The 16,541-nt window shown below is 46.5% G+C and overlaps 2 protein-coding genes across 7 annotated transcripts in view; one reads left to right on the top strand and one right to left on the bottom strand.

The window, feature by feature from the left end:
• Window positions 1-2,066: 2,066 nt before the first annotated feature.
• LOC111837644 (uncharacterized) lies at window positions 2,067-5,195 on the top strand. Of its 2 annotated transcripts, none has more exons than XM_023799869.2 (2): window positions 2,067-2,234; window positions 2,982-5,195. In XM_023799869.2, exon 2 carries the CDS (start codon window positions 3,173-3,175, stop codon window positions 4,586-4,588), a length of 1,416 nt encoding a protein of 471 aa, XP_023655637.2. In that variant the 5' UTR covers window positions 2,067-2,234; window positions 2,982-3,172; the 3' UTR covers window positions 4,589-5,195. The 2 variants fall into 2 exon arrangements, with proteins under 2 accessions (XP_023655637.2, XP_023655636.2); XM_023799868.2 differs by having other exon boundaries at window positions 2,067-2,254.
• A 5,813-nt stretch (window positions 5,196-11,008) lies between these two features.
• LOC111837648 (centriolar coiled-coil protein of 110 kDa) overlaps window positions 11,009-16,541 on the bottom strand; it is a 13,858-nt gene continuing 8,325 nt past the window's right edge. For 3 of the 5 annotated variants that reach the window (XM_072711867.1, XM_023799883.2, XM_023799886.2), the window contains 8 exons: window positions 15,951-16,069; window positions 15,628-15,744; window positions 14,766-14,867; window positions 14,143-14,259; window positions 13,875-13,951; window positions 13,645-13,770; window positions 13,327-13,398; window positions 11,009-13,241 (listed from right to left, as the gene is read on the bottom strand). In XM_072711867.1, coding sequence (XP_072567968.1) covers window positions 13,166-13,241; window positions 13,327-13,398; window positions 13,645-13,770; window positions 13,875-13,951; window positions 14,143-14,259; window positions 14,766-14,867; window positions 15,628-15,744; window positions 15,951-16,069 — 806 coding nt within the window. In that variant the 3' untranslated portion in view covers window positions 11,009-13,165. The remainder of the gene's footprint in view (window positions 13,242-13,326; window positions 13,399-13,644; window positions 13,771-13,874; window positions 13,952-14,142; window positions 14,260-14,765; window positions 14,868-15,627; window positions 15,745-15,950; window positions 16,070-16,541) is intronic. The other 2 variants (XR_011991659.1, XM_023799885.2) reach the window with 2 other exon arrangements.

Raw genomic sequence — 16,541 nt, 5'->3', positions numbered from 1 at the left:
TGTTCTGCCTCCGCAGACTGGAATCCGTGTGTGTTCTGCCTTTCACATACTCATTTATGCAGACAAATAGAAAATGATGAGAAGAAGGTATAAAGCTTAACTGCTTTGTAGCAAGCCTGTTAATTATGGATTTGTGTAGTAGAGTTTTGTCTTATGAGGAGAGGTTAGCTGAGCTGAATCTATTTAGCCTCGAGCAAAGGAGACTAAGGGGGGGACATGATCCAGGTATATACTGTAAGATTCTAACAGGTCTGCATGCTGTTCAGCCAAATGGCTATTTCAATATTAGTTTAAATACTAGAACTTGTGGCCATAAGTGGAAATTAGCGGGAGAACATTTTAAAACGAATTTGAGGAAGCACTTCTTTACACAGCGTGTAGTTAGAGTATGGAATAGTCTTCCTTCTAGTTTAGCGGAAGCTAAAACCCTGGGTTCCTTTAAATCAGAGTTAGATAAGATTTTAACAACTCTGAGCTATTAGTTAAGTTCTCCCCAAACGAACTTAATGGGTCGAATGGCCTCGTTTGTAAATTTCTTATGTTCTTATAACCAGTGTAATCATGAAACCTTATAATTGGGTTTGGCGAGTAGTGTGAGACCGTAAGCGGAATTCAGTAAAAAATGTTTTAATAAATGTTGCAGTGGCTGCTTCAGTGCTGACTCACTGCTGGGTGAGTAAAGGTGTTTTATGTCAAGCAGAATAACGATGTGACCAGTGACTGATCGCAAGCCTCTGTGCCTCTGGCCGTCAAGCTTAATAAAACACAGCTGGCCCTGATTGGACTGATTATCTTGTTAAGGACAAATTGGATCAGCTGGGCTGATTTGGAGAGAGGTTTGTTCAATGGTATCGTTGCTGTCGACTCTGCTAGCAGAGCAATGCTGGCTTTCATTTATTTATAAGTGCATTGGTCACTTTAGTTTAAGCCGGTGATCGTGAGATGGTGGTAATATAGTGATTCCCCTGGTTATTGTGATGACGGCGGGCGAGGTGACGATTCCCCCTGATGTCTGTGATGGCGCTGGGTGACATGGTGATTCCCCCCTGATGCCTGTGATAACGGCAGGCAAGGTGACGATTTCCCCTTGATGTCTGTGATGATGGCGAGCGAGGTGACGATTCCCCTTGATGCCTGTGATGATGATGGGCGAGGTGACAGTTCCCCCTGAATGTCTGTGATGACGGTGGGCGAGATGGCGATTTCCCCCCGACATCTGTGATGGCGCCGGGTGAGGTGGTGATCTCCCCCTGACATCTGTGATGATGGCTAGCGAGGTGGTGATTCCCCCCGACGTCTGTGATGGTGCCAGGCGAGATTCCCCCTGATGAAGAAGCCATACCTGTGCGAGTCTGTAAAAACTTTGTGGTCTTGATCGACCAAAAGTAGAACACAAACTGTGGAAGGTCCTAGTGGTACTTACACACATGACTGTGAGGGCTCACATGAAGACGACCTTAAGGAAATGATGTGGGTACTTTAAATGCCCAACGGCTACGCTTTATACGGACCAGGCAGCCATGCTCAGACGCTTAAAGCGAAGGCTCATGTCCCAGAAAAAATGAACTAGTATCAAGTATCAGAGAAAGCCTAATCTTGTTTTTGACATAAGTATATGCGGTCAGCATTCTATACCCACAGATTGTGTGGATATACACAGATATATACTAAAATGAAAAGACTGCTTTGTTTTGTTTTGTTTAATGCAGTTATGTGAAAACCATCGCGTTCAATCCCTTCTCAATATCAACAACACACTGAGAGAACTTCGCCGACAACGGTACATAAGAAGGAGGAATAAAGAAGCGAGGAGAATGAAATGCTCACAATAACTTCGTCCTTTCCTGCACGCACACGCCCACTAGTGTTTAGGTGTATAAACACACGTTAATATTCGATCTTTTTTTTTTAATCTTGTCCTCCCCCAAAGTAAAGGACATTTTTCTCATATGGAGGTGTTATCATGCCGTTTTCGATATACGTGTGATCATATTAAGAATTTAAGATTTTTTTTTTCTTCGTTATTGTCCTATTGCGACGATTTATACTATATATAGTATAAAACTCATCATTGGCTCCGCGGTCGAGCAGCAGGGGGCGCTGCGTGCAACATCCAGCGGCCAGCAGCATGACGTCATTCGCCAAGGAGGAAGCCGTCCAGCTGTCACAGCTCCAGCGTCGCTGATCAGCCCTGGAAAGCCTGCCTGGCACAGCTGGACCGGAGCCACCCGGAAGTAAGAGCGACGTCCGCCCGGTAAACTTTGTCCAATTCATTTTCATTTTATTTTTCTTTCATGAGTCGGTGCAGCAGCTTGGTCATGGGCGCGAGTCCCCTTCCCCAGTTCACTTCAGCACGGGCCGGACCCGTGACTCGTTAAGGATGCCGAACAGCCGGATCGGCGAGACGTTCAGATCCAGGATGCCTGCAGCTGCGTTTCCGCACCGTAACAGCTAAAGGCATCAGTTTGTGGAGAATCATTTTCTAAACATTGCCGTATTTATCGACAGCAGGGAGCGCAAACTGTTGTGCAACTGCAATATCCAGAACCAGCGGCTAAATGCCAATTTTGTTTTTCTTATGTCAGTTTTTGCATGCCGCGGAATAGCCTATCCTAATGTCACCATATGTTATCACACAAATACTTAAATATTAATTAAAGACCAGAAGTAATTATCCAGACCGTCAGTTATATGTTTTTGCCAGACAGATACAGAAGCCTTTTCTGTGCCTTGAATTTTTTTTTCGTATTGCGCCGGGTTGGATCTATAATATAGCAAAAATTATGCATATCCTGATTTGAAGTTAATGTAAGAAAAGATATTGTTATGCATTTGTTTTAGTGTAAATTTAGTGTAAATGGCTTATTTCAAATGTTAAATATTTGCTAAATGTTAATGTCATCAATGTCCAGTTATATTAAACTGTATTATTTTACCCTTTCCTGTGCAGCATGAAATCATTTGTGTTGTTCATTTTACAGACCCCAACATGCATTTGGAGAAGCGGACAGTTTGGTTCTGATTCTAGATGCAGTTTCTGCCTCCGGGAATCGGAGTCCCAGGCAAGAGGGGAGAGGGGCGAGACCCAGCAGCCTGAGCTGTGGTGAAGCTCCGAGACGTCGTCTTGTTTCATGTTGGAACATGTCACCTCAGGAGCCTAAACCACCTTCGTATGTCTCTAGAGATGTTTGTTAATAATTCCAGCATGTCTCTGTGCTCACCAAAGCATGAGAACTTCCCCAGTTTCCACTGCAGTCAGATTAAAGCAGAGAACACGCATGGATGGGACCCTGCCCAGTCAGGGCACCTCACTGGACAAACGGCTGAAGAGCCTGTCCATCCAGACCCAATCAAATCTGAGCCGGGTGAACCTGGTGAGGTCGCCTATGAGCAAATCGGCGACATTGTGATCAAAACAGAGAGTGACCTTGACTGTAAGAAGGCAGAAGCGTGTGTTTGTGAACCCAGCGACAATGTTGGAGACTCGCTCAGCACCTTAGAGGGTGAAACTCATCCTCAGGTTCAGGTTCAGATCAAGGCAGCGAGTGAACATGACATGCTGCGAAAGAGGTGGCCATGTCTACATTGCAAAAAGAGTTTCAGTAAAAGAGAGTACATGCAGGCGCATGAGAAAATGCATTTAGGGCAGAGACCGTATGCATGTGCCGAATGCGGGAAACCATTCTTTCACTTGCAGACCCTGAGCAAACATCTGAGAAATCACACGGGAGCAAAGCCACACTCTTGCAGTGAGTGTGGAAAGACTTTCTCTTGTATGAAAAATCTGAAAAAACATCAGCAAGTTCACACAAGAGAGAAACCACATTCTTGTATGGACTGCGGGAAGACTTTTAAGCGTTCACATAGTCTGAAAGAGCATCAGCGAATCCACACTGGAGAAAAATCGTGCTTTTGCACGGAGTGTGGAAGGGGCTTTTCTCGATTAGGGAACCTGAAAGAACACCAGCGTATTCATACCGGGGAGAGACCGTGCTGCTGCACACAGTGTGATAAGAGATTTAATACAGAAGGAGACCTTAAAAAACACCTCAGAATTCACACTGGAGAGAAACCATATCTTTGTACTCAGTGTGGAAAAAGTTTTGGACAATTAAGTGGCCTAAAGGAGCATCAGAAAATTCACACAGGAGAGAAACCGTTCTCCTGTCCTGAATGTGGAAAGTGCTTCGGTCAAAGGGGAAACCTGAAGGAGCATCTGCGAATTCACACAGGGGAGAAACCGTTCTCCTGTCCTGAATGTGGAAAGTGCTTCGGTCAAAGGGGAAACCTGAAGGAGCATCTGCGAATTCACACAGGGGAGAAACCATACTCTTGTGCGGAGTGTGGACGCTGCTTCAGCCAGTTTGGAAGCTTGAAGGAGCACCAGCGGATCCACACTGGGGGAGCGTCGCACTCCTGCGGTGAGTGCGGGAAGAGCTTCAGCCGGCTGGGAAATCTGAAGAAACACGCAAAGCGCCTTCATTTGGACAAGAAGAATCACACCTGTTTCGAATGTGACATGAACTTCAGCGAACCAGAGAACTTGGAAGAGCACCAGAGGCTGCACACGACAGACGGACATCAGTGATGCTTTATGTCTGTAGATGTAATATTATCATGTAATATTATACTGAAGGAGTCGTCAATCAAAGGAAAGAAGCTAATGGAGCCTTTGTGGGGAAACTCAATCTGCTGAAGATTTCAGCCCTGAAACATACCTGGGTATCTGTGAAGTTGCCCCTCTTTTCGTGGGAGATCTCCGACAGCTGCTGTTTACACTTGGGTACAAATGTTTTATTCCATAAAATTTTCATGATAAAAAAACATGGCTTGTCTTTCTAATTTTTTTCAGTTTGCTTGACACTGTTCTGTAAATCCCTCGTTCCACTAGAAGCTCCTGTAGAACGTTTCTGGGTCCTCGTGGTTTATTGTATAAGGACAACACATCAAAAATACTTTCTGAGATATGCATGGAACTGGTTTCCTGGCCAGAGATAGGACTTCTGAGGCACCGGCCAAGCGTCCTTCAGAAAACGAGAGATCTGGAGACGTCGAGGGTTACCATGGCGATAGCATCATGGCTATGATGATGAAGCTGCCCTGGAGTTGACCTGTGAGTTCCAAAAAAGAGACACATGGAGCACCATGACAGATATCTTCAGAAAATCATGTTAAATCAGGTTCCTTTTGGAGAAACTTGGTGTGTTTCCAATTAAAACAGAATTGCTTGGCACTGCTCTCTGGGTCGCTTAAGTTTGTGGTCCTTATATTTGAAGACTGTAATTCATTTTTGCTTGATTTTATTGGCTAATGTCCTCTTTATCTTCTTCATGTCGCTTTGGATTCTCGTTCATTCTGGGGGATCCCCAGAGGTTCCTAAACCAGCTGGGAATACAGTGTCTCCAGCATGTTGTGGGTCTCTGCCAAGTGGAAGATGTCTGGAACATCTCCCTTGGGTGATGACCAGGTGGCTTCCTTATTTAATGCCCAAACGTCTCAGCTGGCTACTCCTGATCCAAAGGAGTAGTCGTTCTATTCTGAGGGACCTCTGGTTTCTGGACTCTTCACCTTATCATGTAGGGGGAGTGGTGGCGCTGAGGCTAGGGCTCTATGCCAGCAGTCGGAAGGTTGCTGGTTTGAATCCTGTGAATGCCAGGAGTGATCCTACTCTGTTGGGCACTTGAGCAAGGCCCCTAACCTGCCACTGCTTCATCCTGGGTATGGTGTTAATCTACATCCAGCCCTATAAGCAGGTCCTCCAACTTACAGGGAAAATTTGGGGGTTGGTGGCAGGATTGGCACTTCAGCCACTGGGAAATAAAACTCTTTTGGTCGCAGCTCATAACTGTAGGTGAGGACAGGGATATGCACTGATGAACTAAAACATTGCAACCCCTCATTTATGAAGCAAATAACTGTTTAGAAATTAGGCATGTTAATGTCAATGATATATTGGATGGTAACAATCAGTATTTGTAGTCAACATGTTAAAAGCTGAAGAAATGGATGGGGTTAAAGACTCGAGTGATTTTGATATGAGCCGAATCGTTATGGTTAGATGACTGGGTGAGGGCATCTTCGAAATGGCAGGCTTTGTGGGTGCTCGCGGTCAGCTGTGGGGAGAACCTATAGAGAGTAATCTGGGGAGGGAATGATCATGAACCACCAACAGTATTGGGCGGCCAAGACTTACCAATACCCGACATGAACAAAGACTGTCCTGTCTGGTACGAACTAACAGAAGGGCTACTGTGGCACAAATCACACGTGATTTTAATGATGGTTATGGCAGTAATGCATCACGACAGTGATGTTCTGGCTCATCAGAGTAGAATCCCCAGAATCCCATGTGTCATCTGATGACTTCACTCAGCTTCACCACCATAGACCGCATGTCCACAAAGCAAACACAGACCGTTCTTCCATATTCCCATTATCCCTTGGGAGAACTGTGCCATGCACTGTTCCACTGCCAGGCCAGAATCTGCGTCACTGAGGCTCCTCCCCTCTACCCTTGCATGAACTTTCCCAGGCAGGCTGAGAAGTGTGGACCCCTATAGCTGGGGGCCATATCATCCATGTCACCCCAGCAACATCCAGTGTTTCCAGTGTCTCTGGACAGATCTACCTGCAGCCTGTCCTCCACAGGCCACTGACCACTGCAGAAACATCTGCAGAAGTGAAAGATTCTGTCACACCAGGAGGTTCAAAAGCATTAGAACGGCTAAGACCTGTGATCTAGGTGTTTTTTGATATCAGAGGTACTGGATTCGGCATCTGAGCCACTCTTCTGGGATTTTAATGTATTACAGTTTCTGGAGTTCAGCGAATGATGTGAACAAAGAACATCCACTCAGAGGCTGTTGCCCAAATCAAAATCATAAACAATTTGTAATGCTAACATGTTCAATGTTAGATTCTACACGTTTTATCCAGGAAAGGGAGGGGCAATGAAGTGAGACATCATGTAGGGTTACTGATGTGCGGCTGAAATATCCCTCCTGACCTGGGCTCCCCCGCTTCAGGTCACCTTGGTATCTCCCAGTGAGGTGCGTATAATAGATGTATGGTAAAGGTGCAAGGAGCTGACGCAGTGTGGTGTACCTATGTCTCAGATTAAGTAAAACTTGTTCTTCCGTGTTCAGGGAAGTTAAATAAAACCACATCTATGTTATCACAAGGCAGAGACAGGACGGAATAAAGCAGATGGATTAGTGAGCTGGGGGGGGGGTTCCTTCGGAAGATGGTAGATTGAGGACAAGGCAGAAGAGCGGGAGGCTGGTGCTCTGCTTTTAGGACCCCTTTTGTTCCTAATTTACATAAATGATATAGACACCAATATATACAGTAAACTGGTGAAATTTGCAGATGACACCAAGGTGGGTGGTGTAGCAGATACTGAACTAGCGGCTCAGCAGCTACAGCGGGATCTTAATTTAATTAGTGACTGGGCTGACATCTGGCAGATGAAACTTAACATAGACAAATGTAAGGTAATCCATGTAGGGAGCAGAAATATAAAGTACAGGTATTTTATGGGACCTACTGAAATAAAAGTAGCTGATTATGAGAAAGACCTTGGTGTGTATGTTGATGCTTCCATGTCTCATTCTCGCCAGTGCGGGGAAGCAATAAAAAAGGCCAATAGGATGTTGGGGGTATATCTCCAGGTGTGTGGAGTTTAAGTCAAGGGAGGTAATGCTAAGATTATACAATTCCTTGGTGAGACCTCACCTAGAATATTGTGTACAGGTTTGGTCACCGTATCTTAAAAAGGACATAGCGGCCTTAGAAAAGGTGCAGCGTAGGGCCACAAGAATGATTCCTGGTCTTAGAGGAATGTCATACGAGCAAAGGTTATTTGAGCTAAATCTGTTCAGCCTCAAGCAAAGGAGACTGAGGGGGGACATGATCCAGGTCTATAAGATTCTAACAGGTTTGGATGCTGTTCAACCGAATAGTTACTTCAGCATTAGTTCAAATACAAGAACTCGTGGCCATAGGTGGAAATTAGCGGGAGAACATTTCAAACTGGATTTAAGGAAGCACTTCTTTACACAGCGTGTAGTCAGAGTATGGAATAGTCTTCCTGATAACGTAGTGCAAGCTGAATCCTTGGGTTCCTTTAAATCAGAGCTAGATAAGATTTTAACAACTCTGAGCTATTAGTTAAGTTCTCCCCAAGCGAGCTCGATGGGCCGAATGGCCTCCTCTCGTTTGTATAGTTCTTATGTTCTTATGTTCTTATATGCAACACACCCCCATCCCAGAAAGAGTGCACACCCTTGAAGGAGTGGGTGGGGCCAAACTGTGCCGAGTGGGATTGGTCAGAGTGGTGAGCAGGCAGGAGGGATCTGCTCTGAGCAGGAGCACCAAGGAGCCCCTCCCCCTCTAGGGGGCACTGATGGGCCAGTAAAGACTGATTACAAGACTTAACAGTGCTTGAATTTCACTTGCTTGACAGGCTTATTTATGGGGTATAAGATGAAATATAAATAAATAGAAACTCTGAAAAAAACTGCAGTGTAAGACCTTCCTCGCTGCTCTATTGAAAAAAATGACTGACACACAATAGCTGCCAACAGAAACATAATATAGTTGGTTTGTACTGGTTTCTATATATACAATACACACACACACACGCACATCTCTCTCTCTCACACACACACACACACACACACACGCACACACCTTTCATGAACACCTTCATTTATACAGCTCATCTTCAAAACGCACTTTTGCTTTTTTAAAAATGTATACTTACGTTATGTAAATTAATTTTAGCAGTTACCACTAAACATATTTCTAAACTTAATTTACATATACCAAAGTGTATACACATGGTTACAACAGTCTTTTCTCTACACAGGCAAACCTACAATGATTTTATCGCATTAAAACTGTGGGCTGCCCTCAATCTGAACACTGCAGGATGCCGTGCACAGACAGCCAGGGCCGTGGCTAGAGACACTGGCAGAGGTGGAGATTCCAGGTCCAGAGAGTACAAATCCAGACCAAGATGAGTATAAAGAGTCACAGAGGACTCAACTGGTTGGTTGAAACAAAATCTTGGTCTGGATTTTTACTGGCCCTTGGAATCGTCCTGACTTCTCTGTTCGGCTGTTAGGATACATGGTTTAGAAAAGGGGTTTCTAACCTTTTTTTTGCAGTGAGAGCTATTTTTACAAAGAAAATAATGGGGGGAGCCACCGAATCGCTGTGGTATATTTTGCTGATTCGGGGGGGCTCCCGCTTGATATATTTTTCCGCATGGGGGTGCAGAGGGGTGCCACGGACGGCCTGAAAGTGGGGCAGGTGACTGAGAATGCGATCTCTTGGCGACCACTGGTTTAGAGTGGATACGTTTTTTCACCAGGTAATCAATACAATGTGCTTGAACAACCAGTGAGACTAATCCTTTTAGGTAATTTGATCCAAATTATAGTAAAATAACTTTTATAAATCAATGAATGAAGATCTTCATTTACGACTTTGCCCCTTGTGAGTTCGCTGATGTTTTCTTAAGTGTCCTATCCGACGGAAGCACTATCTCCATAGCATGAGTGTGGTCTCTCTCCCGTGTGATCACGCTGATGCTCTTTCACTTCTCCTGACTCTTGGGAACATTTTCCACACTCAGTACAAAGGTGAGGTTTCTCCCCTGAGTGAATGGCTGGAACTCTTACCGCAAACATTGCAAGCGTACGGTCTCTCCCCGGTGTGAATTCATTGTTCTTTAATGTTTCCTAAATGACAAAAACACTTCTCACATTCAGTACAACAGTATGGTTTCTCACCTGTATGAATGCACAAATGTTCTTTTAAATTTCCAAAGTGACTGAATTTCGTCCAGCATTCAGTGCAAGAAAACGGCTTTTCTCCCATGTGAACTTTCTGGTGCTCTGTTAAACACCCCAATTGCATAAAGCTCTTCCCACATTCAGGGGAAAAATAGGGTTTCTCACTCGTGTGACACTCGTTAAGTGCCCTAACTGATTAAAATTCTTTCCACACTGAGAACACAAATGTGGTTTCCCACTATTGTGAATGTGCCAATGTTGAGTTTTCTTAGCTGTCAGAAACATTTTGCACACTCTGTGCAAAGGTGGGGTTTCTCCCCAGTGTGAACTCACCTGTGTTTTCAAATTTCTGTTATTGCTGAAACTTTTCCCACATTCACTGCAGCTGTATGGTTTCCCTCCAGTATGAATTTGCTGATGTTCTTTTAAATTCCCAAGATGGCTAAAACATTTCCCACACTCTGTGCACGAGTACGGTTTCTCCTGTGTGAATTCGCAGATGTTCCTTGAAGTTGCCTATATGCCCAAAGCTCCTCCCACAGTTTGTGCAGGAAAAATGCTCATCTCCTGTGTGAATTTTTCTGGTGCTCTTACAAACTTCCAAGCTGCCCAAAACTTCTCCCACCCTCAAGGCAAAGATGAGGCTTTTCTCCTGTGTGAATTCAGATGTTTTTCCAGGTTTCCTACTTTACTAAAATGCTAATTGCACTCTCCCCAGTATGAAAACACTGATGCTGTTTTAGGGTACTTAATGGAACAAAGCACTTGCCAATCAGTGCAGAGATACGTTTTTTTCTCGTGACTGCGCGGGAAGGCGGGTGTTGACGTCGCTGGGCTACAGGAGCATGTGCGAGCTGGGTCAGGAGAGCATTCTGCTGCGGCATATTTACAGAACCTGACTGCAAAGTGGCACAATCCCAGACCGTCATGCCGCAGTTACACATTAATATGCTTCATGACTCTCAAATCTAAATGCCTGCAGGAAGTCATCATAGATTTTTTTTTTACACAAACAAACATCAATTTACCACTAAACTTTTAAAACTAATCTTACAAGATTTCAGAGTTAATTTAATAACTGCATATTATTCACTGAAATACGCCACTATTGCCTGAGATTATGATTTGGACAAACATATTCATTAAAACTTTTGAATATTTCTCTATTCTATAAACCCATTTATTTAAAACAAAGGACAACATTATACTCAAATGTATAAATTAGTTTTACTGTTAAATTTATTAACACAACATGACTGTAAAAGGTTGGTAAAAGTACAAAAACAACACAGTGTAATGAATCAGAAAACAGCAACTGTAAAAGCTATAAAACATAATGAAGACCCAATTCCATTAGAACCAGTCCCAAGACGCTGCTTGGATGAGAGCTGGGGCACCAGGGTCTGTGGGCACTGACCAGCACCAAAGCACATTGACCCGATACATCTGTGGGTGTTTACATGCCACATCACTGCCAGTCTGTTATGAAAATACAAAGCACAGAATCCTTCAAAAGTATAAAGTGGGACACCTCCCGCACTGAGGGCACCTCCCGCACTGAGGGCACCACCCGCACTGAGGGCACCAACCGCACTGAGGGCACCAACCGCACTGAGGGCACCACCCGCACTGAGGGCACCAACCGCACTGAGGGCACCAACCGCACTGAGGGCACCAACCGCACTGAGGGCACCAACCGCACTGAGGGCACCACCCGCACTGAGGGCACCACCCGCACTGAGGGCATCTCGAGGGCACTCATTTTATGGTCAACAGGCATTTATATCAGTCTTACAGACGATACTAAACTATAAACGAAAAGGTCAGTCTTTAAACAGAACCTCAGTGACAAGGTCAAGGAGCTCAAGTGTGTGAGATTGGGCACTAACCTTGGTGGGAAAGGATGCAGTGATGCTGCAGTGAGGAGTTACACTGTGGTGTCCTGTGAAGCCCAGTTTGTTTAAGTGGCAGACAGAGAATAAAACAGCATTTTGGGGGGCGGGGCGACAGATAATGGCACCTGTGCAGTGAGACAGTTAGATGGGGGAGGAAACAGGGAATGACACCTGTGCAGTGAGACAGTTAGATGGGGGAGGGCACAGAGAATGGCACCTGTGCAGTGAGACAGTTAGATGGGGTAGGGCACAGAGAATGGCACCTGGCACCTGTGCAGGTAAACAGTTAGATGGGGGAGGGGACAAAGAATGGCACCTGTGCAGGTAAACAGTTAGATGGGGGAGGGGACAGAGAATGGCACCTGTGCAGTGCGACAGTTAGATGGGGGAAGGGACAGAGAATGGCACCTGTGCAGTGCGACAGTTAGATGGGGGAGGGGACAGAGAATGGCTCCTGTGCAGTGCGACAGTTAGATGGGGGAGGGGACAGAGAATGGCACCTGTGCAGTGCGACAGTTAGATGGAGGAGGGGACAGAGAATGGAACCTGTGCAGTGCGACAGTTAGATGGGGGAGGGGACAGAGAATGGTACCTGTGCAGTGAGACAGTTAGATGGGGGAGGGGACAGAGAATGGCACCTGTGCAGTGAGACAGTTAGATTGGGGAGGAGATAGAGAATGATACCTGTGCAGTGCGACAGTTAGATGGGGGAGGGAACAGAGAATGGCACCTGTGCAGTGCGACAGTTAGATGGGGGAGGGGACAGAGAATGGTACCTGTGCAGTGAGACAGTTAGATGGGGGAGGGGACAGAGAATGGTACCTGTGCAGTGAGACAGTTAGATGGGGGAGGGGACAGAGAATGGTACCTGTGCAGTGAGACAGTTAGATGGGGGAGGGAACAGAGAATGGTACCTGTGCAGTGAGACAGTTAGATGGGGGAGGGGACAGAGAATGGTACCTGTGCAGTGAGACAGTTAGATGGGGGAAGGGACAGAGAATGGCACCTGTGCAGTGAGACAGTTGACGTGGAATTCCCCTCTATGATCCACGAACAGTCTCCATGCGCCATGTTCTGCTGAGCTTCCTCAGCAGACCCTGGGACCTCCTTACACCCCACGGGAAACACGCTAATCTGGCAGAATATTACTAAACAGGCTTTGTAACTTTTTTGGCAAGAGGATACCTGTGCGTGTTAGATGAGCATGTAAAACATGGTAAGTTTGGAGTTACAGAAACAGCAACAATGACAATCAGAGGAATCTGCACCCAGTTTGGGACAGAATGTCACAGGGCACCAACTGGAAAAAGGGGGGGGGGGTCTGTGTATTGGAGGAGGTGTTCTATAAGCATAAGGGGTCACGACACGGCTTTCAGAGCGAAGGGGTTTACAGAGTAATGTGACTGGCACAGGGACACTGGTGGCATATCACACGGGTGACGTTTGGGTGATTACAGATGGGGGGGGCTGCTACCCCAGTGAGTGCTGCCTCCTCAGGCTGTCACAGCGCTTGACACGCTCCTCTGGCTTCCTCCTGTACAGGCTCCTGAAAGGTGCAGGGAGACGGGAGCCCGTGTTACACGCCAGTGCACATGTACGGACCCAGCTGCAGTGCCCACCACGCCTCTCACCCTTGTCTTGGCAGCTGCCCCGGACGGGGGGCGTTCTGGCCCTGGTTCGGCTGCAGGACCCGGGCCGAGTTTCTGTCCGGAACCGGTTACGCGTGCAAGATGGGGAAAGAATAAACTCACGGTGAGGAACAAGAATTCACATCACTGCCCACACCCTGAATAATTAATAAGTAAATAATTAGTTTACAGAAAAGCTGGGCTGCTACACTGACTGATATTCAGTAACTCCAAGTAAACAAAGGCCCCCCAATTGTCACCCTGGAACATTCATCGAATCTGTACTTTTCACTCCATCACGAAGCCCCACATGAGACCCACCGGAGCACTGGGCTGGGAGTCACTCCCCGGGATGCCGATTCGGAGCAGGGAGTGCTGCACCTCTTCACCATGGGACTCTTCGGCTTCTCCCGGGACCTCCGCCACTGTCCCGGTGCGTTACTCACCCTGAGTGACACAGGGAAAGAGAATCACAGATCAGACCCATATTCTGTTATGTTGGGCGGTGTCATTTTAATCAGCAGATGCATAAGCACTCTGTCACATCTCACCTCTGCTTCTTCCGGTCCATCGACTTCTGGGTGGCTGTGGACAGTGTCACCCTGTCCTGGGGACTCCTAGCTTTCTCCTACAATCCACATGGGACATGGAGTTCGTTTTAAAGACATCCATACAGTAAATATCATCTTTACATCTGTCTCAGGCTGGTGAAGGAGAGAGGGTCTTGACAGGTCTGTACAACCACGAACCAATGAGCACGGCTCATTCAGAAAGGGGTGGGACTTGGTTATGTGGAGGCGGGCAACGCGTTCAGCTCACCATCTCTCGCAGTTTCTTCTCCCGCTGTAGCTCCCTGTCCTGTCGCAAGAGTGCCAGTCTGTCTCCCAGGGGCATCACGAAGAAGATGTCGTGGACGTCGAACAGGGCGGCACGCAGCTGCGAGGCACATGACAGCAGAGAGACACACAGGTTCACAAGCGCAAGCCTGCAGGGTGCATATGAATGCTAGAATGACGACCTTCGACATGTAAGCCAGAGTTTACTTCGAAAGTATGCTGCATGATCAGTTCCACGCACTGAATAGCCTATAGAATGACTTGTTATTAACATACTCTCCAGACAGACATGGCTCATTGGTCAAGAAGAGCAAACATTCTGTGAATCGTAGTCAGAAATGAGGAGTGATCGATCTAGAGATGACTACCTTATTCATTCAGCAGCAAACTATACCTCATATAAAATGTGATGTAGCATGCAGATTTCAGTAGGATTTTAACTGAAAGTCATAAATGATATGAGGTAAAGTCATGTGACTCTCTGGAGATGGTCATGTGACTCTCTGGAGATGGTCATGTGACTCTCTGGAGATGGTCATGTGACTCTCTGGAGATGGTCATGTGACTCTCTGGAGATGGTCATGTGCTGCAGTGACGCCTGGTCACCTGAGCCCGGACTCTCTCCTGCAGCGTGAAGTCCTGGGTGCACAGCGAGCCCCTCATCGCAGGGGATTCCTTCTGGAAGGAGCGAATGAACTCCTGTGTGTCCTGCAGGAACACAAGGTCCATCAAGGTCACTGTGTCCCTGCATACAGTACTGCGCAAAAGTCTTAGGCAGGCAAAGAAAATGATGTTTAGATTATGCTCGTGTTGGTGCAAAACTATGATATCATTCCTGTCAAAGTGTGTCAGCGTAGCCATTTCCGAATCATCCCAGTATTTGCAGTGACCGTCCAGTGCAGTCAGTATTTTTTGACTTGGCAACTAGCAGAACTAGCACACCTCAATCTGTCACTGACTTTTTAAACCATCCATTATCTATACCGCTTAATCCATCTGGGTCGCGGGGAAGCTGGAGCCAATCCCAGCATCTCCGGGCGAGAGGCGGGGGACACCCTGGGCGGGTCGCCAGCCCATCACAGACTTTTTAAACCAATTTATTTAATTATTTAACTGAGCTGTTGGTGAAATTTAACAAAATCATGGAACGGCTGAGGTGCCCCTGAGGAGAGGTTTGGGAACTGAAGCGGTGTTCATCTAGCCATCCAACTAGATATCAGTAACTTTTTAGAAAACAGAAGAAATTATTACTAGTTTTTATTGTGTTACTCTTAATTTGCACATGTTCTAATGTTAAATTGTGTTTTTTCTTCGAAGCCAAAGTACACCTGCTACCCAGATAAACAACTTTAAACATTTCTTTGGACTGCATAAGACTTTTGCGCAGTCCTGTATGTGAAGGTGTATGTATTTGTGTGTCCATCCAGCTGCCTGCACCCGTGCAGGTGTGCGGCGCCCACACCACTACCTTCACGGTCTGCCGCAAGTGCTTCAGCTTCGCCGTGTCCAGAAGCCTGCGTGTGAGGAACCCTCGAGCCATGGCACCCAGACGACACAGCGCCCTCTGCTGCTCGGAGGTCATCACCTGGTACAGGTGACATGTCACATCCAGGGGGAAAAATCACACAGACACACACACACACAGACACACACACACAGACACACACACACACACACACACACACAGATACATAGACACAGACACACAGACAAACACACACACGCAGACACAGACACACACAGACACAGACACACACAGACACAGACACAGAATATACATGCTGTACTCACACCCACCTCGCTGTGCCTGCCTCTGGGCTTGCTGCCCCCCCAGGAAGTCCCCCTCAGGTAAGCAGGGCTCTGGACAGCTAGCGATGGCATATCTGAACTGCTAAAGAAAGAGGAGTAACCTGGAAAGGAAGCCAAGGTTATTGTCAGAATTTTTATAGTTAATACAGCTCATGAGGGCATTCGTTTTACTAATGTTTGGATCAGCATAGCAGTTAGCATGCCTTCTGCGTGCCCCTACTGCATTAGCACAGTAGCATGCCTTCTGCGTGCCCCTTCTGCATTAGCATAGCAGTTAGCATGCCTTCTGCGTGCCCCTACTGCATTAGCATAGCAGTTAGCATGCCTTCTGCGTGCCCCTACTGCATTAGCATAGGAGTTAGCATGCCTTCTGCGTGCCCCTTCTGCATTAGTACAGTAGCATGTCTTCTGCGTGCCCCTACTGCATTAGCATAGCAGTTAACATGCCTTCTGCGTGCCCCTACTGCATTAGCATAGCAGTTAGCATGCCTTCTGCGTGCCCCTACTGCATTAGCATAGCAGTTAGCATGCCTTCTGCGTGCCCCTTCTGCATTAGCATCTTTATCATCCACA

This window comes from Paramormyrops kingsleyae, chromosome 5, assembly GCF_048594095.1.
Source record: "Paramormyrops kingsleyae isolate MSU_618 chromosome 5, PKINGS_0.4, whole genome shotgun sequence".
In the NCBI taxonomy this organism is placed as follows: domain Eukaryota; kingdom Metazoa; phylum Chordata; class Actinopteri; order Osteoglossiformes; family Mormyridae; genus Paramormyrops; species Paramormyrops kingsleyae.
Note: the sequence above shows the minus strand (reverse complement) of the source record. Positions and strands in the feature narration are given on the sequence as shown.